This window comes from Rissa tridactyla, chromosome Z (genome assembly GCF_028500815.1).
Source record: "Rissa tridactyla isolate bRisTri1 chromosome Z, bRisTri1.patW.cur.20221130, whole genome shotgun sequence".
NCBI classification, from domain to species: Eukaryota; Metazoa; Chordata; class Aves; order Charadriiformes; family Laridae; genus Rissa; species Rissa tridactyla.
The window spans coordinates 65,705,345-65,729,350 of NC_071497.1; the positions used below are offsets into that span (position 1 = coordinate 65,705,345).

Below are 24,006 nucleotides of genomic sequence, written 5' to 3' on the forward strand. Positions count from 1 at the left end.
GGTTTAGATTGGATATTATGGGAAAGATCTTCACTGAAAGGGTTAACAAGCATTGGAACAGGCTGCCCAGGGAAGTGGTGGAATCACCATCCCTGAAGGTATTTAAAATATGGATGGAGGTGGTGCTTAGAGACACGGCTTAGTTGTTTTTTGGCAGTGTTAGGTTGATAGTTGGACTTGATGATCTTAAAAGGTCCCTTCCAACATAGATGATTCTATGATTCTACGATTCTATGTCTACCTTGGGGGAGAAGCTCTTCTGAGCACATTCTGTGAAAGGGGAGAAACAAAAGCATGAAAAAGATATTAAAGGTGCCCGAAAAAACAAGGGGAATTAATGGGTCTTAGTCATCTCCAGCAAGATTTCTGTCCTGAGCAGTAAATGCTTAGTGTCCTGGGTATAGCAGCTACCTTCCACTCAGTGAGGGAACAGAGAACCACCTCTTTGTCCTATAGGCACTTAGTTAGTGGAGGTCACTGCCTTACAGATCTGCCTGAAGAATAGACTAAGTAAAAGATGGGCTGTGGACACTAAGAAATTACTCTGACCACTAAAGAAGTAAAGGGGCCTTTGCTTTTGAGGAAAGGCAGGAGAAAACAGCAGAGCACAGGGCTAGAAAGAGATATGGACATACCAAAGTAGCATTTGTAATGCGGTCCCACAGTAAGCACAGAGTGCTAAATAAGAGGTGGAAGAACACTTCCAGACCCTTTTTCTAGTGGGGAGTTAGATCTCTAAGGAAAGATACTGAGTTTTACTCATTTCTGATGAGCTAAAAGAAAGTGATCTTTCACATCTCCCGCCCTCAAGAATAATTGGGACTGCACCAGAGGGAAAAAAATCCTGATGCTGTTATAAAGTTTTTCTTCTCCTTCAATGATATAATCTGTGAATTTTTGGCTACTTCCTCTGTGCAAATACAGTAATCTTAGTTTGAAAATAGAAAACTGGATATTTATAAAAAGATTTTCACTATTTTTATCATTAAATGTATTATCAAAGCACTTATTAACACTTCCCATTTCTGAGAAGTGGCATTTTAGATAAGCATTTCAGTATGTATTCAAGAAGTCTTAATAGTTTTTGCGAGAGAAGGAGGAAAGAAATCATTTTTTTCCACTTTTCCCTTATGTGTTAAATCATAAGCTATTTTTCTAATTTTTCAATGACCTTGTGCAGGTAGAAACCTGCAGTAGCACTTGCTGTACCTCGTATCTGATCATATTTCTAACTCCTACGCTACAGAATCCCTGAAGATCCACTAAAAGAGGACATTGGCAAAGAAATAAAAATGTTTTAGTTTTTCTTTCTTTATTAATCATGCACTGCACATAGTAGATCTATGTCTTTGACTTGCTCATATATTTGTGGCTTGTTTAGTCTAGCAGAGAATTGACATGATTAACTGACTCCAATCCGTGGATCCAAGAGAAGATGCAAAGAACTTTTCTCTATTTGCTTCTAATTTCTAAAAAATCATTAATTCGTCCATGCTGTTCTTCATAGCACAAGCATAGATGCAAGGATAGATGTTTCTAGTGTCATTCAATTGTGCAGATGCAAGAACAGCCCCTTTGAAGACACTTGATTTTGAATGACAGCTGCTATCTGTCATTAAAATATAGCAGTTCTAGGAGCTTCACCTGTTACACAGCTGTAAGCCGGATGTGGAAAGGATGCTTTGATAGGCTGCAGACAGAAGTTTACTATGAAGCAAAAGGAAACTGAACAAGTTGGGGGATAAAAATTATTTTTGGAATCTGCTTAGAAAAATCTTTAGCGCTTAAAGGAAAGTTTGTGAAATCCTTATCATTAAGGGCATTGTCCATTTGTTATATTCTTGTCTGTCTTTCCCTATTACTTTTTTCCTTTTAGATAGCCTGGATGTTAATACAGGAAGAATGAGAAACAAGCAAGAGGAGATGAAAGTCTTAATGCACAATTGACATTATGACTTAATTGACGTAACAGACACTTGTGGAATAACTTGTCAGACTGGAATATTGTTATAAAAGGAGGGACAGATAAGAGGGAAAATGTATGTTGCTCTATAAATCAAAGATGTGTATGCTTGGTCTGGAGTTCAGAATGCAGAAGGAATGGGATCTGCTGAGGGCCCATAGACAATATTTAAAGGTGAAAAATAGGAGGCACTATAGTGTTTATGTTGCATGGTATGCTACCAAACTTGGAATGATACGTAGACAGTGCTTTCTGGGAGCAACTATAGACTAAATCAAAGCATTGGATACTGCAGTAGGAAGAATTTCCCAGAAATCTTTTGGGGAAGGAATACAACAAGGTATTACCTGTCTATCAGATTCTTGATAATTTTGTTACAGCATCCTGGTACAGAAAGTGAAGTACAGCTCAGATGGATATTGTCTAAGTAATGGGATTTCCTTGAGACTGTGAAAATGCAGGGCAACTTCTTGAAACTGATGAAAAAAAGGGAAAGTCAGAGAATAACCAATGAATTTCAAGAAGCCAGTGCAGTGAGCAAGTTGATAGATTAAATTTCTCAAAAGGCAAGGTTGGGAAAAATTAAGCTGTGGCAGTTTAACAAAAATGGGAATGGCAGCAAAGGCACAAACTAACAGTAGGCTTAGTGAATCGCAACATGAAAATAAATGAAGCTATTTATGTTGTCCCCAAAATGTCAAACATGACATAGGGATGTTGCAGCGTAACCTGATGTTGCACGGGAAAGGAAGGCAGAGCATTAGGAAGGGATGGACATGTGGTATTTACGTTTGGGAAAAATTATCCTCTGTGCTTTAAACGTACTTGACAATGTTGAAGCCACTTTACTGTGAGCTTTTCTGTGTAACTTGGTTGTTTCTGTACCAAAATATACATATTCATATACTTCAAATTTAAAGGTCAGAAAATTTATAATGTTTTAAGGAATGCTTTTCTTGGATTTAAGTATGCATGCAATTTGAAATCTGCCTGTAAATTATAGCAGTTAAAGAATGTTTCCTTTTGATTGTAATCTCTCCCTTGTATACCTTTAGCTTTTTTTTTCCTTTTATCTTGTATAATAGGGTTGAATTAAAGTTTATCACCTAAGTCATTTCTTGAAATGATGAGGACTTGCGAAGAAAGTGGACAAAACCCCACCAAATTTCTAACTTGATTTTAAGTTGTCAAGACAGTATTAGATTTCTGGTTTTCAATAATATCTTTCTACAATATAACATATACCTTGTTTCTAATAGCTGGCTGTGCATGGGTATGGGTGTTTTGAGGAGAAGAAGAGAAAGAAACAAAGAAAAACCTTTTTCTAGCCAGTCTGTAGGGGTTCACGTTTAATATTTCTTATACTGCAGAAGTGCCATTTTGATAATTTTTATTCCTTTTGTTTTTAACTTATTAACATGATGACTTTATGGCCTAGGAAGAAGTAGACATATTACGAAGATTTTTCTCTGGATTGTTAAAGTGAATATGCCTCATACCCTGCGTATTTTCTGGCAGAAGTAGCATACTAAAAAGATTTTAAGCAATCCTTGGTTCACAGGCTTTTGAATCTAAATATATGTAATTATCCATTCAGAATTTCTGATCAATGCAGATTCTCTTACTTAGTTGGGAAAAGATTTTCTTCTGGATTATATGGTATCAGATGCTTTCTCACCTTCATGTATTTTGCTTGAGCTGTGAATTAAATCCCTTCTGGATATAAGTACTGCTGATTTTTATGGACTCTTTTTAAGTGCTTCATGAAGTCATAGTCACACAAATTATCTTAGTCACATTCTAATTGAATAGCATGAGATCTGTGTTTGCATTTCAGAATTCTGTCTCCCACTCATCATAAATATAGCAAAATGTGTGTATTTTTGCACAGGCAAATGTTATGTGTGTATGTCTGTATATGAAAACATGTAAAAATATGACATGCCTCACACATCTGTTTCCAGACTGAGCTCTCAAAAAAGAATGCAGCAGGATTCAAAACTAGTTTTTGGTTAAAACTGTAGATTCTAGTGGTTAACTTGTCCATCCAATAAAAAAACCCAACAAAAAACCAAAAAAAAATACCCCCAAAACCAACAACTGGAAATCTTTGTTACACTGCCTGGGATAACAATTTAATGCTAGATAGAGGGAAAAAATAGGCAGGCAGAACTGATTTTGTAAGATGATGATGTTTTATTGCCTGTCACGAAGACTGTTCAGAAAAGTAGAATTTTTAGTGCACTGTAATGATTACTGTAACAGTGGTTTGTAACAGTCCTTGAGACAGAGCTTGATGTTTAAGGAGAAATTTAAAGAAAGAGAAAATCTTACTGTGAATGGTAGAAGAATGAAAAAAAAAGGTTATTCTTTGAATATAAAAGCATAATCTAGAAATTATTTTGAAAATCTAGATTTACAGATTTAAAGTTCAGTTTTACAATTGTACCAGGATGATTTCATCTAGTACTGAGCAACAGACATCTAATGAATAACATTAAAGACGTGCAGTTAAGCTTGTTTACTTTCTAAAGATCCACTTATTGGCACTGCATGTACCTAGGTTACTAGAACTAGAAAATAAAGGTAGGTTTGTGCCTGATGTAGATTTGCTGTCGTAAATCCCTATTATTTCATTATCCAGCCATGAAAAGACACAGTTTTGGAAACTTCTACCCACAAATATGCTTGCATTTCTTATGTACAGTTCTGCGGTATTTCAGATTCATCATAATAGTGATGAACCTAGTAAGATAAACTTACGTCATTTCTCTCATCTGGGAAAAACGCACAGTTCCGAAATGTCAAGAACACACTGAGTGGCAAGCTCTTTGTTTGCCAGCCACACAGTGCAGCAGGTTTAACCAGCTGGTAAAGTCCTGGCTCAGTGGGCCAGGCCATGCTGTCCGTATGTGATCATCCCGGTTATTGCTGTAGCCACATCTCAGATGGGAACATAATCAGTTAAAAAGTAGAAACTTAGAGAAATATCAGCACCATCATATATATATATATACACTTACTAGTAATTGTACTAAGTTTGTTGGAACTGCATTCTGCTATTTGCATTGATTTCATTTTCCCTACCTTGTTTCATCTTTCCTAACAATTTTTTTAACTTCGCATAGAAACAATTTAACAGTATCTCTACTGTCAAATCTGGGGAAGAAGTTTAAGCCCTCAATATGTAAATGCCAGGTTCATTACTCTTGAAACAGAGGCTGTACATTAATGCCTAGGCCTGAAATGCAGACCCTTAAATCTTCTGTTCCCTGCTGGTATCTACGGAGGTAGCTAAATTTGTCATTGTCTGTAAAACTGCATTGTATCATAAAATGGCACCACTGAAGAGTTTGGCAGTTAATGCTCTTCATGCCTAGATTTCCACGTGGAGGGTTTCTCTGGTATCTTGCCTGCGGGATTTAATCTAATAATCATTCTATGATTGTGGGCTGGTGAACAAGTTCTTGTGCAGTAAGCCAGTGTATGTATACATGCTGAATCTTAGTTTATAAAACTTACAATGCTTATTCTTACCTTGCAGAGGAATTTAAGGGAATTTCTTTTTCTCATTGAAGGCTCAACAGGATAAGGCTAAGTTACTCCAGACTCAGAATTTATCTAGGGCACATAATATCCTGCTATTTTAAATACTAGCTTAACCAACTCCTATTCTTTAGTGTCCCCTGGTGATACTGTTCCTGAATTTAGTCTAATCTTAAAACTTCAGCAGAAAGTAATAGGGGACTTTAAGGACAGAGTACCAATTTTCTTCTCCTTTAGACACTTGGTTATAGTAATTTGTGCAGCTCCAGAAGAGAGAACCATCTCAGAATCTATGAAACATGCGTCCTGTGTTACACGGAGCACTCCCTTTTGAACTGGAAGATGTGTACTCAAGACCCTCTTCCAAAGTGGGTGGGGGCTAAAGCTCAGCCCAGAGCATCTGCCAGAGCTCCAGGAGCACTCAGATTTTTTAAATAATGAAGATAACTGGAAAAGACCATGGGCGCTTCCATTTGAAAGGAAGCATCATCCTCCACGTTAATCCAAAGTTCAGGAAAGGTTTTTCTGGCTGGGAGATGCAATGTCTTTCAAATTAACTGTAGTTCGACATTCTTTTTTTCCTTTGTTAAATTGATTGGCTACTTAGTGGCAGATCATATTTTTAATTTTGTTACCATGTACTGTATAGGAAATCTGAGCACGTAACTGGTAGTTATGAAGGATTCGTCAGCACTGAAATTAAGGACCTTGAAGGCCTCTAGCAAATTAGCACAACATGCATTTTCTTTAAACTCTTTACTTCCTTTGATAAAAAACAGGCAACCTGTAGGCCTCTTTTTGCTTTAATTTCTGTGGTGGCTTTTTTTTCTCATGGCTTCTGTGATTATTTTGTATACCTTATTCATGGAATTATTTTCACTTTCTTCCCAGAATCAAAACTCCAAAAGAAGCAGCCAGGATTTTAAACTAAGAAACAGCAAAACTGAGTCCTCTGTATGTTTCTCAGTTGCTTTCTTTCTTCTGCCAAAAAAGAAAAGGGAGAAAAATTCGATCAAATAAAAGGTGGGTCATCCTTTCCTAGGATTGCAGAGATAGAGCTTTAGATATTTCTTTTCTCTATCCAAAATCAAATGCTTGTCCTGGAGTTTATCTTGAGCTAAAAGAAATCTTATCTGCAGCACTGGAGATAATAACAGTTAAGATATCGTGAAACCAGTGCTGGCTGTATCTGTGAAAGCTGCTGTCCAGCTGGATATAAAAACATAGGAAAATCCAAAATACTAGACTAGACTTTGGACATAGACAAAAACTTCTTGGATTTCTCATTTGTGGTTTTTATTTACCCTTTTGTTTTGCACTTCATCCAAATACTTCTAATCCAAATTCTTTTTGGCCATAGCGAATGTATTGCTTTTTGTATTCAGAAAACTGTATTTTAGCTACAGTGTGAAAATTCTTCTGTTTCTGTTTTAGATCATATTAACTTCTCTTCCATATGGAAGTTGTCTTCCATTGACAGACTGCAAACACAATAAAAATTGTATTATTTTTTACATAATAAAAATCTATCATTTCTATTAGAAATTATGTATATTTTTGAAATACTGAACAGCAGTTTAAACAAATTAATTTCTAGGTCCAATCTCCTTCAATTAAATTTAGCCAAAGGAAGGAAGACATAAACTTGTATTTTATAAACTTTCTCAGTCTAAACTTATAAAATAATAACCTTTCAAATTCAGGTTTGTGAAACCTGAGGACAGGTCATTTTCAATCACAAGAAATTTTAGAGTAACATGCTTCTCAATTTTGGTATAATTTCAATAAATGATGGCAGATCATGAAAAGATATATGTGTATCTTATTTTATGAAAGCCAAGATCCGTGTCAGTAATATTTCTATACTTAGACTTCAGAAACGAGGGACTAGCAATTTGACCTTGAGAGTCATTGGCATATGACAGGAATATAAAGCAGGAGGTTTCCCTGGAGCAAACATGTTTAAGAGTCTGTCTAGTGTACAAGGTCTCCTAACTATGTATTTCACTATTAGACAAAACAGTATTAAAATCATAGCCAACAAGGTTTTTAGGTTTAGATTTGCCAGCTTTGATTTTACTCTATCATTTCCATGGCAAAATTCTATCCAAATATGAAGCAGAAAATTATCATACTTAAAGGTTTTATTTCTAGTTTTTACAAATCTCTTCATCTGTTCCCAGCTCTCACCTGTTTGAAGAATTCATACTTGCAAACATCTGCCTTAAATGGTACAACTGTTAGCCTTGCATAGCAAGTTTTGAGGGTTTGTCACTTGGATCACACAGCTCTCTCTAAGCAGTCATTTGTATGCAGTGTGTTATGTATTTTGATATGGTGCCAAATTCTGAGTCTGTGTGCCTCACTACCACTTCAGTCTGGACCTGTTCCTCTGGAAATGCCGTGAAATGATAATAGCATAAATTTGAGTAGCTTGGGGTGCAGGGATTAATTTTTAATGAACTTGAACTATATAAAATAGGAAATATATGCAGTAGCAAGTGTGAACAGAAGGAGGTAAATTATGATGGGTTTTAGAAAAGCATAGAATGTGAAAATATAGTACTGTGAGGCACAGGTGAATGTTAGTGTTGCCTGTAAAAGAAACAAAACCCAGCATACAGAAGGGGACACTGAGCTGCTCTGTAAAATCATAACGTGAATACGTGGCATGGGTGGAAGATGGAAAGCAAACAATTACTGATGCCTTGTAGTAGTTAAAACATTTTAAATAGTGATAGCATATGCTGGCTTTTGTACAGAGAATACACTATTTTTAAATTAAGGTATCAAATATGAATTTTTTGTGCTAGGACTGCATCAGTAAATTCTAACAGATGTAGTTATAATAGAAAGAAAAGAAAAGGTGTCTGTGTTATTCTGAAATGGTGCTATTGCTATCCTTTATTCAAATGAGTGTATGATAAGATGGGGAAAGCGTGAACAATTCCAGAAAAAGATTGCAAAAGTTGTATAAGTAATACTCCATCTCTGCTGTGCTATTCTCTCAAGTGCATCCCGCATTGCGTGCAGAACTGCAGGAAGAAGCAGAGGGCCAAAGTTTCACCACGTGGGTGAGAAAATGGTACAAAAAACCGAGGGATCTATGGTTCCAGAACAGAGAATTCTTTTTTACAGGGACAAACTTTATTTGAACCTCAAAGGAAGCAGCTAACATATCCAGATGTTGTACTAAGGTTATAAACCCTTTGAGGTTGAGTTATATCTGAGGTTTTAAATTCAGCAGTAAGGGAAGACAGATAGTTCTGAAAGATCACCTTTCAAAATGATGCATTCCCCTAGGTAACTTTTGTATCTCTGAAAAAAAGTAGAGTCAGAAAATTTTTATCAAACAGGAAATCTGAAAGGACAGAAGAAACAGTGCCATTATTATTAGCCACATTAAAGAAGAAAAGGGACATGCTTCTACAAAAAAAAATTTTTTTTTTTTTCTACACCTAGTAGAAACCCAAGAAAAGCAATTGGGAAAATATCAATATCTAGTTCGCTGGTTTTTGGAAAGTGAAAGAAAGTTAACACAGTGAAACAGTAGGATAAAGACAGTCCTTGAAAAGAAGAGACATCCTTCAAAAAGTTGAAATTTTGCCCAAATAAGGAAATTAGAAAGCATTATAAAATCTGAGAAGTTACATATAAGAATTCAATGAGGAAGACCAAAAAAGGGCAATAAGAACAAAGGTAAGAAAGTATAAAAATCTGCTAAGAAGCCTCTTCCTGATCATGGTCAGCTAGAGAGATTGGATGGACATAACTAGGATTAAAGGAATATTTGGCAAAGGTTTAGCACAGGAGATCTTGTGAAGTCTCTTATGGTAGATTTTTTTTTTGGTAAAAGACATCTAATGATCTGCCCCAAATTTAGGTAACAGAGAAAAGCTTATTAAATAACCAGGTAAAGTGGACAAGGACAATCGACAGAACAGTTCTAAAGAAGTCCAGGAATTAAATAGATTAATTACTAACTCTGAAATGTGTGCGTGGCAGGAAGCAAAGATTTATGCTGTTCTGTATACTAAAAATGATTTGGAAAAAAAGTTTGGTGATACAAAGCTATTCATGGCATTAAAGACAAGTATGTAAAATTGCAAAACTGCATAATGTGATAAAATAGCAGATGAAATCTAAGATGAAATGCAAAGTGATGCACACGGTGGGAGGGGGGCAAGCATAAACTTGCATGATGGGCTCTGATTGAATATTGCTGTGTAGAAATGAGGTCTTCAGGCAACAGTAAACAGTTGTATCAATATGTTAGTTTGATGCTCAAAGGTCGAAGAAGAAGATGAAATGTTAGGAAGTGTGTGAAAAACAGCAGAAAACAAAGTAGAGGCTGCCATTATGCTGGTGTGTTTGTGCCAGGACCACCTGCATGTTAAGCAGTGTGGGAGGTTCTGGTCAGATATCTTGAAGTATACCCATTTTTTTTAAATAAATGTAGTATCCATTCAGTGCTAGGAGGATACATGCATGGTTGAGAACTTGCAGTGTATTACAGCTATGTTAAGTCAGTTCTTCCATTGAGAAGAAAGCGTCCTTAGAACAGTCGTTATCCACCAGGCAGAAACCTGGGGCTGGCAGTGCCTGGCCTCGGCACTACTCACCCTGTTGTGTGTAGTGTTGGGGCATGCACAGGATGTCCTTGCACGTGTGATATTCCAAGCATTTGTGAAAGAAGGAAGCCTCTCCAAGTACTGTGGGATGGAGCAGGTTCAGAAGAGTCACAGAGATGACTCGGTGAGAAATCATCAGACTGACCAGGGCAGTTTAGGCTATGAAAGAGGCGTCTGTGGGAGAATGACGACTGTCCCTCAAGGGTGTTCCTGGTATGTCGTGGTTTCTTGTCCCCTCAGAAAGGTGTCCCCTCTCTGGTGCATGTTTCCCATGGGTCGCAGTCCCCTTGAAGGGGCACCCTTTGGGGCAAAGTGCGTCCTTTCTCCAGCCACATCTCCCACAGCACCTGCAACCCTCCTGGCGCTGGCAGAGCCCTGGCGCCTGCAGGGCAGCCGGAGCTTCATGGCCACCCCTCACACAAGGCTCCACTCCTGCGGCTCCGGCTCAAACCCTGTTTCCTTACACCCAATTGCCTACATAAGCCTGGTTCGGCTCTGGCCTGCTGGTGCTCTCCCAGGCAGCTGTGGTAGTTTGGGAGCCAGGGCAGGCAGGCTGTTCCTGTCTATGTACCATACATGGTACACATGCTGCCATACTGGTTTTGAGGCTAAATTTAATGGTTTGGATGCAGGGTGACATGCCTTGGTGCCAGACAATGCTCCCAGATATGTCTACTTTGTCAGGCCAGACATAGACCGATATAACCCGTTACCAAACACGTATTTCACTTTGTTATGAAAGTGACTTCACTGACAAAAAAAAGATTACATTCTTTTAGTTAAAATTCTATTTAAATAGAAGTTAGCATTACATTATCAAAAGCTTTGATATCTAATGCTACTCTTATTTCTTCTCTACCAGAATAGGCAGAGGACCAGAGAAAAAATACTTCATTATTTACTCTCGCCAATATTTCTTCTTTTGTTCTATTTTTAACATGAGAAAAAGACTGAAGAAAAAAATATGGGTTTACTGTTTGTCTTTCATTAAAAAAAAAAGGAAAAGAAAAATATTACTTGTAAAATAAGATGAGATTTTTCTCAGTGTGTTAGAAGTGAGCACTCCTTTTCTTGTGGTCATGCTTGGTAGTTAGCCTTGTACATGTGATAGGGCTGCACATGCTTTGGGGAAGGCCAGTCTTGTTTTGTTCAGTCTTGATACAGTCCCTAGGAATAAGCCAGGGGTGCGAGTCCTCAGTGCTGACACTTAAAAGTGACAAATAAAATACTAACAACTGGTCTGTAAATTTATAAATGTAGTTATCAAATATACAGTCATCAGAAAAATATGCTTAGTGGAAATATTCTCACCCAAAAGAACCTCTTCATATCTCCTCCTCAGGCTCAATGCCAGAGTGAGTTCCCCAGCTTTCATCCCTCTGTCTTTCTGTTCTAAAGCATTTTTCTAGGGTAAGTGCTGGGCACTTACTTCTGGATGTATGGAAGTGAAAAGGGAAGGGAAGGGAAGAAGGGAAGGGAAGGGAAGGGAAGGGAAGGGAAGGGAAGGGAAGGGAAGGGAAGGGAAGGGAAGGGAAGGGAAGGGAAGGGAAGGGAAGGGAAGGGAAGGGAAGGGAAGGGAAGGGAAGGGAAGGGAAGGGAAGGGAAGGGAAGGGAAGGGAAGGGAAGGGAAGGGAAGAATAAAAGGGACTAAATGGACTTTAGTGTCCCCCTAGAGGTCATGCTGTATTCTGCTGAAATTATATTCCCTGTCTCCAGGAAACCAGACTTTGTAACTTTATCCAAAGAAAGAAATAAATGATCTAGCAATGGGAATATCTTTGCATTCTTCTAAGCTTTATAACCTGCTACAGTAATTTTACTCCTTTTTTTTTTTCGTTAAAAACCTATCATCCTTCTGGCTAATCTTCATTATCAAATACACAGCTGTGATTAATGACATTTCTAGCAGCGAGTCCTCAGAATTATCTGACATCAATACTTGCATAGTATCAATAGAGTAATATGCCTTCTCAAAGAACTTCTGAAAATAGAAAGCTGCTTCTTCTTGCATAAGCTGCAAAACTTTCTTGAAAAGTTGTTCTCATAACCTGCATTTCAATTATTGGAGAAAGTACATAGGAAAGTAATTCTCCAGTATTGCTAATTTTGTTCAATAACATCTTGGGAATTTGCATCACCAAAAAAACCAACAAAACAAAACAAAAGTTACAGTACTTAACAATCAAGGGCTGACAGTAAAAATATTCATTCATGTTAGCTGATTGCTGGATTTGTTATTGATATTTGCAGAGGCATTATTGTTAAAGTGAGTAATAGTAAATGCTATTTCCCTTTGAAAAAATTAAAGAAAAATATCTGAAAATACACTTTGCTGCAAGTGTGACAAAAGTTTATGTCTGTTTTGTGGAAATTAAATTTTGATGTTACCCAGATCAATGTCAAAATTTCCATTTTCTCCATTACAGACATAGTTTACATATTATTCATGCTAGCAGAAAAGGTTATTGTAGGAACAGGAAATTCCAAAAAATAACTAAAATACAAAACACTTATGAATGAATTTGGTCTATTAGCCATGTTTAGATGCTATTTTTATGCACTCTTCAGCGATGTTAATGTATATAACACATTTCTCCAGGGAACTCCCTTGTAGTTCTGAAACACTGGGGTTTCTAGTAGTGTTTTTTAGTACTTTTGAACTTTGGAGAATGTAAGGAAAGTAGAAATTATTAGCTTTTCAGTTTAATAACACAAGTAAGGTTTCTCTCTCTCTCTCTTTTTTTTTTTTTGGTTCGATGTAGCATTGGCATTTCTTTAGTATAACATTCACGTTATTGCTTGCTCTGCATTTAGCCAAATGGGAAGAATGTGGAATGTTCACACTCATGCTAATTATGCTTTTTTAAAAGCAGTGTAAATGTATATAAACAGAGATGTTATAAACATTGTTTGATATTATGACATTTTGTACAAGTTCCACTGTTCTAAAATAAGTTAAAATACCTGGGGTTTTGGTAGAGTCATTTGGTTTTCAGCATCAGTTCCTGGATATTTGTTTTCTGTAGAACAATGGAACTAATTTGAAACATTAACTTTCACTTTGTTATTTAAATTGCTTTCTCTCTGTTTTAAAGAAATACATGGTTTTGAAAAATTCCTACAATGTGAAGCAGACTATATAGAAAAGATGTCATATTGAATGAAAGGAGGTAAAACCTAGTCTAGCTAGACAGGTTTGATTGATTTCTAGATTGTGCTTTACCAGATGGTTAAGGAAATAAATGGCCAGTAGTAAGAGAATGGGAAAAGGTTTGGCCTTGAATATTCAAATATTTATTTGCACAGGTCTCTCTTAATTATAGATTTCTCATGTCTCAGTAATAGTGTATACATACAAGCTGGTTTTTCCTACTTAATCATATTAACTAGAGAAACACTGTGTCTTGCTTTGCATTGGAGGAATGAACAAAAATTGAGCATGTATTCTGGAAGAAGATGGACCTAATTGTATTCCTATTTTCGGACCTCTTTCCTCTTCATACTTTTGCCTTTCTTTCACATCTGTTCCAGTTGTCTAGGTCTTTCACAGCCTGTTGCTTTTGAAAATTTCATCAATGTAGCTTAACAGATTCATTGGAGTGTCTTTGGTCTTTTGTTTCTGCTTTTTTCTTTTGTATGCTCTTCTGCTGGGGAAGAACAACATCCCTAAACAGCAACTCCAACTGAAATTAAACAAGCCAACACTAAAGTGTTCCAGAATCAGTCCTGGCCACTGAATGAGTCATACACTGCAGGGAGAAGCTTGGGCCTTTTGGATTTTTATCCTCAGTTGCTGTACAGGGACCATGCTTTGCTGTCTCTGAGATTAAAATCTGTAAACAACATACTTTTTCAGAGCAGTGCCAGGTCTCTTACGGCAGATCAGAGAGACAGGCAGATCATTCAGGAGATCTCTAATCCTCTATGATGATGTGCTTTTTTCCCTACCTTTTTAATTGAAAGAATTTTGTCTACCTTATTATCACAGAAGTGCTCAGAAATAGAGATATGTCAGAGATAAACAATAAGAGCTCTTCATCTCACTCATGCATATGGATGTTGGGTGGCAACAGGGGGCAAGCCATATCTTAAATCCTTGCTACACCTTTTATAAAAAGATTCTAGACAGTGATTGGCAACCTAAATCACTGTTTAAAATCAATGTCTAGATCATGAATGTTTCCAAGTGATAAAGTGTAACATTTGTATTGTTGTCAATCAGAAAGGAGAAAAAACTTAAGCCTAGAGCTATATTTTATTAAACACAGCTCTGATGCAGACACAGGTGTCTTTAGAGTCAGATTTAGTAAAATAGTAAGTAGTACCATAATCTTACTAGCTGCCAGCAGTCTGCTCCCCAAAATCACCTCATTCAGAATTCATACATTGAAATCCCTTTGCTCAGGTTTTAGTACCTAAGGTAAAAAACCTTAAACTATGTATGTAAGAGTGAGCAAGCACAATATATATAGGCATGCAGAGTGTTAACTCCTCATGGAAGACAATATCTTCACCTTAGTTGCTGTTTGTTAAATGTCTGGTAGAGCAACGATGGGCAGCTGTTGTACACAAGTATTAAACACTCCATGTTGTTCATGTTCAAGTCATAAATATTAAAACAGTATAAAAGCTTCCTGGCTAGCTCAATGTATGCCTGTGCAAATTTTAGTATATGATTTTGAAAAATAAATAAAATGAAAGGAATGCAAGGCTATCTGGCAAGCAGAAAGAGTACAAGTCCATCAAATTGTGCAGCAAGGATAATTTTACAGTGTTCTATAGCTCTTTTTAAAGAAAATATGCTTCTTCTTCTTTGAAGATACATACAAACAAACAACAATAATATCCTAGATGTTACAAGACCTTCTCTTACTTACTTTTAAAATCTTCTGATTCACCCTGGAAGCAGCCTGGCCAAATTTTTTGTTGTTTTTCTTTTCTCCTCTTTGAATATTTCTCTGTTGTTTTTTTTTTTTCCTAAACTTATTAGAATTTCCTGAAGCGAATGACAGTGTTTTTGCTTTGTGTGAATATGCTGTTTTACTCAACAGACCTCCACTCTGTGCAAATACCTTGAAGAGTAGTGAAAACAAACAGCTAGAAACAGAACATGAATAGGAAGTTGTTTTTATTTATTTTGTCATCTCTTAATCTCCAATATTTTGTAATTGAGCTACCAACTTAGTAGATGCACTTGCATTTTAATTATCCTCTATTTTTTAAAAGCTAAGCAATATCAGAAAAATCTTCAATGTGAAGTTACTAGCTTTTTTGTCCATCTTTGTTGTGTCTGACAGTTTCTATATGAATGGCAGTTATCAAGGCTTGGCTTAATGACTATGGTGATGAAATAAAATGGTATATATATGGTTCTGCTTGAAGTCCACTATGAATACCTTCTGTTTGCACTATTTCTTTAGCTAATGTTTTGGTCATATCTGTCATGGTCAACAGGAGTAAGGTTCATGCTGCTTTGGATGAAAACTTGGGAAGCTATAAAGGTCTGAAAGTAGGGCATCTGCCTGCGTGACTCACATCCGTGTTATAATAAACTACACCAGTCTGGCTGCTGGAAGGACCTCTTGGCAGGTTCAGTGAAGTCTCCTCTTGTAATGTCATGTGATGATTCTAGGTGTTTCATCCACATAAAAATGGTGATCAGGGAATGTTCTTCAGTCTTTTTGATCAAATTTTGATCAAATGTGCATTGGGCAAGAAGTAATCTCTTCATACTTCATCCTAGCAATGAATAATCTTTGTTTTCTTCTTGTATTCCGTAAGAGCTCTGCTATCCTGCTTTCTGGCTGTGGTATGGATTTGTACATTACAGATGTTTGTACAAACATGACTGGAAGTGTTTAATACAGAAAGTGTCTTAATATGTGAAAGAAATAATTGACCCCCATTTAATCTGTTACTACTGCTTTCCTGAGTTAAAGCCACAAACTTGTGCTTTGGTTTCATATACAGTCCCAGATATTTTATGTGACTTCTGTGAATTTTGTCTAAATGCATTAACTAGTTTGATTAGCTAAGTAGATTTTTCTTTTGTGTCTATTTTGAGCATTGCTCGAATGGATTAAGCAATTATTTATTTACTTTTGTGTCCATTTCATCCTGTGCCTTTCTTTAAATAGAAACAGTAATGTGAAGATCCTCTTTCATGGATACCAATTTCTATGTAGAAATGACAACTAAAAGGCTTGTCACTGAAAATTCTTTTTTCTTTCCACAAAACTTAGACAGATACAGCTTTTAAGTGTACTAATATATATATTCATATGTTAGATATAGTATATGAGTAGTATATGAGTAATTTGTAATAAGATAGTTTTCTAGGAATGCAAATTCTTCTAAGGAAAGCCTATAACAATATCCCACACATTGATTAAGATCTTGTGGGTTTTTTTCAATGCAGTCTTCACTACTCACCTCCTATGTGCTCCTAAACCTATTGATGTGATTCTTAGGTTTCTCAAATAAAGACTCTGTCACCTACGTGCAGAAACAATACACATATTGCTTTTACTTCTTTCAGTGGATTCCAGGGAGTGCTGGAATAAGATCTTTCTGTTCCCATGCACTCTCTTAGATGTTCAATCAGTCCCAAGTCTGGTTTCCACGGCATGGACATGATGGATTTCTGTCCAGGAACCTTCACAACTGGTGTACCCTCAGCTGGCAAATCTCCACTGGTAGCCAGGATAGGTGGTGTTGGCAATGGCGAAAATGGAGCCATGACTCTTGGAGGTGAGAATTCCTCCCCCTCCTCACTCTCTGCCTCCATTGAGCATGGGCTGATGGTAGTGCCCCTGCAGCTGTATGAGGTAGGCATCTCACACACCTCTAGCAGCCTGGCCAGCCTGTCATTCCAGGTAGAAGGATGACACCGGTCCAAACCATTAGTCTCTGAGTTAATAAACTCCAGTCCACACAAATCAATTTCCTCTTCCACCAGTCTCTTGCGGGCTATGATGTTTCTGACAGCCACTTCATCTTGCGAATCTAGTGGACTTGTTTGTGTGGCCCCCAATATGTAATCTACAGTGGCTGACCCATATTGCCAATTGCAATGTGAGGGTATACATAAACCAGACAGCGCTACCCTCAAGAACTGCCAGACTAGGCCCAACTATACACCCATGGGCACAGGCTCTGGCCAGTGATATGAAATCAAAGCCAGAATTTGATTCACCTTTGTAAACAACTATTGGGTGGTTGGTGAAGCTGATCAATAGGGAGGATGCAGCTATAACTCCATCACCCTGTGGCAGAGGCAAATTTGGTTACCCTGAAGGGCATCTAGCAGGACCACAAGGAGGAGTAGCTTCTGCAGTTCTAACTGTGAATTAGATGCTCTATTCCATTGTTGTAAAACTACCAGCAACAATATTTGTATATATCATAACTAAATATGGAAAAAATTATGTGTTTCCTCAACAGCTGACTTTGCTTCTCTGCTACTGGATGCTGCCTATAAATAATTAAATACATAAATAATAAAGAAATATTTATTATGTGTCTGAAGGAAGTGGCAGAATTTTAGAAAACCTATCGAAAGTTCAAGTAGTGTGCTGGAGACCTGCTCACGCATTGAGATGAGTGTGTTTCTTAGGAAGGAAAACTAGACTTTTGGATCTGTCACAGGTCATGATGTTTTCCTGTGGGGGCAGGAAACTACACCTGAAAATGTGTATATCTTTGTGAATATATTTGACTTTTCAGTGTTCATTTTCTGTTTTGGCAGAGGTGGACTTCAGAGATTCTCAAAAACTTAGTCATTTTAAAACAATATGTTACACTAGCAAAACTATACTAGTGTGCATGATGCCTAACCTAGGAAAATATTTCTTATACCCATACGAGTTGTATCAGTGATGTGCCTGCCTATGAAGGAAATTAACTATACCTGTAATTTTGCTGGTATGATGGATTCTATATTAGGAGATTTTACTAGAACAGGTCTGTTAGTCAGAAATTGCACTTTACCTTGTCTTTGGCTGACAGAGCTCAGGAAAAATATGTGTGCAGAGATGTACCTTGCCCACATGAGAATATCAATCTTTCAACTGCCTGATCATGGAGCATATGAATTTTCCTTTAACTCTACTCTTCTATGATTACTGCTGTGCACTTACCTAGGGGCTGATGAATGCTGCTTTTCAAAGCTGCCATGCCATGCCATCACCAGTTGCTAGGGCTTTTGCTTAGTTATTATTATAATACAAAGAGCAATTTGTCAAACTCTGACAACTACGTGAAAGTACACAACTGCTGTTCTAAGCATCCTTAGGCACCTGGATTTGAAAATTACTCTACCTGACCTTCTTCCCCTAAATTCAGCATATGTTTGCTGGTGTGAATGGTATATAAGTAAACAGATTCCCTCAGATTGAGAAACTGGCTAAAAATGCACAATAAGGCTTATTTCATTATGACAAACAGTACTGCAAATATCTAGTTAGATGACTGTGGCAAAAAGCCCTGCCTCAGAAGCCTGTAACCTTCTGTAACTGTTTGGGCTGGCATGCATTTTGTATGGACTGCAAAGCGTGCGCTGTTCGTGGATACGCTTGTTGTATGGTTCAGGGTAACTGTGTATGTTGTAACATTTAGTGATACATGTAACATCTGCTGTACCGGATCTTGCAGATTTTATACACTGTTTGCAAATTTTACACACTGAAGCAGTGGCTTATGTGTGGATGTTGAACACCTTGCAAACACCTTGATGCTAACAAGATAAATTAATTTCCTTTCAGTCCAACAGCTGGTACTTGGATGGTCAAGGGGTAAAACCTCACCTTTGAAACTTGCAGAACACTTCTGATTTAGTCATAGAGTCACCATGAGCAAGAACACTTGTACTCTACATGGGAGGAGCAAAAGTGTGAGTAGAAAGTTTTCTTGTCCTTGCTTCCATTTCTATTATCCGTATTGTTCCATACTACTTATGTGCTGTATTAGCCTTTCAAATAGCACTTTCTAAGCAGGAAAGCAACTGTGATAAAATCTTTGTTGTAGCCTATTCTTGTATCTGTAGCCTAAATATATAGGTATGTGTGACCTGCACTCACTTGGAGTGATTTTTTTTTTTGAGACCTTCCTTTTTGACAGTGTATTTTACACAGTTATTAAATGACATTTTTTTCTTGAGCAGTCATTGAAATCTGAGTTTACGTATTATCTGTAATGTACTCAGTCATAAATGAATGCCTCTGCACTGATGTTGGTGTCAGGGACTACACTCAATTTGATAATGCATTGTTGCCATGTTAACTGTTCCAGCAGGCCAATAAGAAAATATGCTAATAATATACATGGCTTTGGATGAGGCTTAATTTTGTTTGTTTTCTGGTCTTTGTGGTGTTTTTTTGTCCTATGTATTTACATCTGCCATTATCCAAGAGTACTTCTAAAATAGGGAGGTTTGGGTGCTGCTGTAGCATTTCCTGTCTTCCAGAGGTTCATGGAACAACATTAATGTGTGGTATTATTATATACCAATGACTCTGCCTTACAGGCACAGACAAGAACTGACTGTTCCTTTCTAATACGCTACTGCTATGTTTAAGCTGTTGAATATGCCCCTTCTCCAATAGACAAGGACATTTTATTTAAGTGCTTCGATAAGTGGTAATAGGAGAGAAAAGTTCTAGTGTGCATCTACAAGAGCGCTGCACGAGGACAAATGATACAGTTGTATTTCCTTGTTTTCTGAAGGGCTTCCATCATTTATGTAAACAGAGTTCACTTGAGAAATACATCAAACCAGTCTGGATCCAGAGTTTTTGTTTTCCCATGAGTATCTTCCAGCTTCCCTGTAATGACATTGGGACTCTGTTTTGTTGCCACTAATGCCTTGATGTGTCTGCTTCCTTTTCGCCTTTGCTGCCTCAGTTTCCTATTCCAGTGGGGTTGGTTGTTGGACCAAGAGGATGAGCTTAGCTGACTTTATCAACTGTCCAGAATTGCTCAAGTTCCTCCCTGTTCTCCCAAGTGTGGGACGGCAGTGCAGACATCTCTGAGCAGGCCAGGTGTGGAGCTTCCTGAATGTGTCAGGCTGTATCTGCTTGTGCTCCTGGCTACGGGAGCAGTTGGTCTACTTCGCTTGTTCTTAAGAATGTCTTTTTAAAAAAAATTCTCTCTATGTATATTTTTTTTTTATTTACTGTAATTTTGCTGTACATGCTATCTGCATATGATGTACAGCCACAGGGGGAAAGTGACAGAAGTATGCTAAATTCATCATGGTGCCACAGTTTGATATGTGGATCAAATAAACAGCCCGACATGTCTCAATAAACTGAAAATTGGTATTCAGAGTGCTTAATAAAGCTTCCCTGTTGCCGTTGTCTCACCTGTGGAATTAAGTGAAGTATGAGGCCACCCATAAAATTTTTAAAAGACCCTAAAGCATAAAATTTTAATCTTAGCGGATCTAATGAGATTTGTTCAAATTTGGGCAAAAGACCATCTTTGTTTCAGTTTAAGTTAATGGAACGAATTTTTATCAAATATATTCATACAATCATAGAACGGTTTGGGTTAGAAGGGGGCCTCAAATATCACCTAGTTCATCCTTATTAATTCAAAGGATCTTCATATTTTAGTACAAATGTCCTGCTATGTATTTTGTGAAACAAAGTTCTAAAAGTTCAAAAAACATATTGAACATTTCAGGCCCTGAAAGAGAGTGTTAAATCCTGGCACATCTTGTTGTGTGAACTTAATCATAACCACCTGTGGCTATTTTTCTTTAAACTGGGCATATAAAATATTTCCTACTGTTTGTTTGGTTTTTTAAATTGCAAAATATGTAATCCCTAAGAAACTATTTTAAGCCATGTGGTAGCATGCTGTTTAAATAATTCCTTGATTCCTAGGGGGATAGCAGCACTATTTGTACAAAAGTGACTTTGGAAAATGTCTCACTATACCTGGTGAGTACAGCCAAAGATTTCCTGTCAGATGATGGTGACATTAAATCTTGTATCTTCCTACATGTCAATTTGAATTTGCGTTGTCAAAGTTATCCATGGTCTGCCAGACCAGTCATTTCATCAAAAGACCACATAATGAATAAGTAAAAATGTCATCAGTGAACTGAATAATCTTAAAAAGATGGAAAATGGCTTTTATTTTTATTTCATGGGATGATGTCACATAGCTTTCAAAGAGGTTTTTAGCTTTCTAGGTGATCAAAGTCCTGGTGCAGTGGTTTCAGATGTCACTGGACATAATTTATCTAATATGGAAGATGAACCTGCAGATTTGTGTGAATATTTTGTTTTTTTCACCAAATGTAGAACTAACTGTGGATCATAAATGAGCTGAAGCTTAGTTTCACACTGTAGAATAATACAACCTGCATATGGAAAAGACATTATTAACATTCCCATTTTTTTCTGACAATACAATGTCTAATACTGTTTAAAAAAAAATAATTTGCAACTGATCTTGTCATTGCAAATATGTTGTTAATATTTATTTTTAAACTTCCTGTAGTAGATTTTTATTCTATTGCTTGCATTTCATGTCCTGAGATAGCAAAATATGTATATCCTGATAGTCCTCCCCCCTCTCCCTGGCTGGTTTGCACAGTATTGCTATTCATACTTCTATTGGTAGCCTATGTAGTTGCATTTAACTGTGTTTTGTAATATGGGTTTATATAGTAGTTAGCTCTTTCTTTCACCCTTACTCACAGCATTCAGTGAGGAAATCTGCGCTTATGTCCTTTCAATCTGTGTGTACTACTTGTCTAGTACCTCTTAGTTTCCTTAAGTAGCCTTTTTGTTTCTTTAAATGGTTTCCTCATAAATAAATTCCTCCTTCCTGAAATGTCTATTTTTCTGGTGTCTTAAGTGCTTAGAATATTCTAGGTGTTTTATTGCTTTAACTTACATGACTTACCATCTGGTACATCTGAAAATATAGCTAAATGTTGGTTTTTCCCTCCCTCCCTCCCTCTTGTCTAATTTGATTCTCTCCCCCACCCCTTACAAAGTTACTTGTATACGATAGGGCTTTTAGTTAATACTGATCAGCTATGAAAAGAAACTTTTCGGAATATTTTTATAATAAAACACTGAACTTTATTTTTTGTGTTTTGGAAGGACTTCGTATTATTTTCATAACTGGATGAACAAGCCAATATATTTCTACAAACAGCTTTACAAATTTCAACATAATTTGTTCTTTATCAAAAAGCATTATGAAGTACATTATTAATTGGAATTTTTTAAATCAAACTGATGATTAATACACCATGAATAGTAAATAACTTTTCAATAGAGTGTTATAATAACTAGATTTCTATGGGAGTATACTGGAGGCATAGTTGGTCAGCTAAAGGAAGTAAGATGCTACTTTCAGGTGATGAGAGTGCTAGTATATGTGGAGGAAAGAATGAAATCTGAATGTTGCACTATGTGGGTGTTCATCTTGGAACATTGTGTCAGAAGTGAGTCAGCTCTTGTGAAATCAGAAAGTAGCTATATTGCAAGAATATGAACCAAGAGGATATGTTTAGCAACTGGGCCTGCTTAAACTGGAATTTCAACAGCTTCAACTACAGCAGCAAAAAAAAGGAGAAGGGGGCAAAAAGCAAAATTAGAATATTTGTGCTGTTGTAAAGAACAAAGGCTGCTGCATGCTTCAACAGTATTTGGTCTGCCTTTTACCTTAAAAATATCTGTAAAAGCCTAGAAGTGTGAGACTGTTTTGAATTCATTGATGTATTACATATAAAAGGTGTATTTTCAAGAACTGTAACTTCTGGAGAAACTGCAGATCATAAGTAGGAGACAAAATGGCTGTCCCATTCTATGTTCAAAACTTTAAAAGCAACGTTGTGACTACTGATGGCTTCAAAAGATGCCAGACCTCAAAAGGGAATGCTCAGAGCTATTGCAGCAAAGCTTCTGAGAGCTTAGCTGCACGCAGAAGTTGCCGAGGGGGGGTGGGGGGGGGTGGGGGGGGGGGTGGAGGGGGGGAGGCGGAGGGGAGGAGGTAGGGTGGAATTCATGCGAATGCAAAGCAGACACGGAGCACCCATAGAGATGAAGTGCAAAGGAAGGCGGAGAGCTATTTGCAAACAGCTGACTCACTGAGATGTTTTCAACTGAAGTACTTAAGGCTAGATTGTCATAACCTTTGCTTATGATGTGGGGGAGTGATGAGGAAGTTAAAGACTTCCTTTATTCCTGTGCTCGTTTCTGCTTAGATTATGACTCACAGAGATGACAAGAGCCAGGGTCTTTTTGTCCGCTGCCCCTCCTCTAGGCAAATGGTCAGGGAGAGGGAAAGTTATCTATCCCAACTAAATCCAGTACAAGTCCTCTGCTTACTAGCTAGCATAGCTATACAGCAATAGGGTAAGATACTCTATACCATAGAGTGATGTAGTTCTCCACAGAGAGTGCAGAGGAATTGAAAATCAGTTCAGTTCCAGGCCCTTTTCTGTCACAGTGCAGTTCTGTCGGACAGCAATCCTTGCTTTAGGTCAATATTTCTAAGTAACCAATTTGTCAACAGAAGTGGGAGAAGCTTGCAGTGTTCCAGAAGCATTTTTCATAATAAATTTGCATTACTTCCAAATAAATTGATTTTTCTTTCATTGCCAATGGTTAGGTCCATTTGTTAGCTGATAGAAGGATACTTAGAGGGAGATTGCTTGAGCTAACCATTCTTTATTAATGGGAAGCAATTACATTACATATTCTTTGCCTTCTTCCACCCTTCTATCTATAATACAGCCTTTGCAAAGGAAACAAAGGGTAGAAAAGGCAAAGGTGGGACATTGCTAAAGGACAAATTGAAGCTCATTCAGTGGTGCTCCTTTTCCCTTAATGTCAGTTACTG

The 24,006-nt window shown here is 37.2% G+C and overlaps 1 protein-coding gene across 2 annotated transcripts in view; it reads left to right on the plus strand.

Moving 5' to 3' along the window:
* PDE4D (phosphodiesterase 4D) overlaps positions 1-24,006 on the plus strand; it is a 624,128-nt gene that overhangs the window by 79,829 nt on the left and 520,293 nt on the right. For both annotated transcript variants that reach the window (XM_054185815.1, XM_054185814.1), the window contains exon 2: positions 18,903-19,030. In XM_054185815.1, coding sequence (XP_054041790.1) covers positions 18,989-19,030 — 42 coding nt within the window. In that variant the 5' untranslated portion in view covers positions 18,903-18,988. The remainder of the gene's footprint in view (positions 1-18,902; positions 19,031-24,006) is intronic.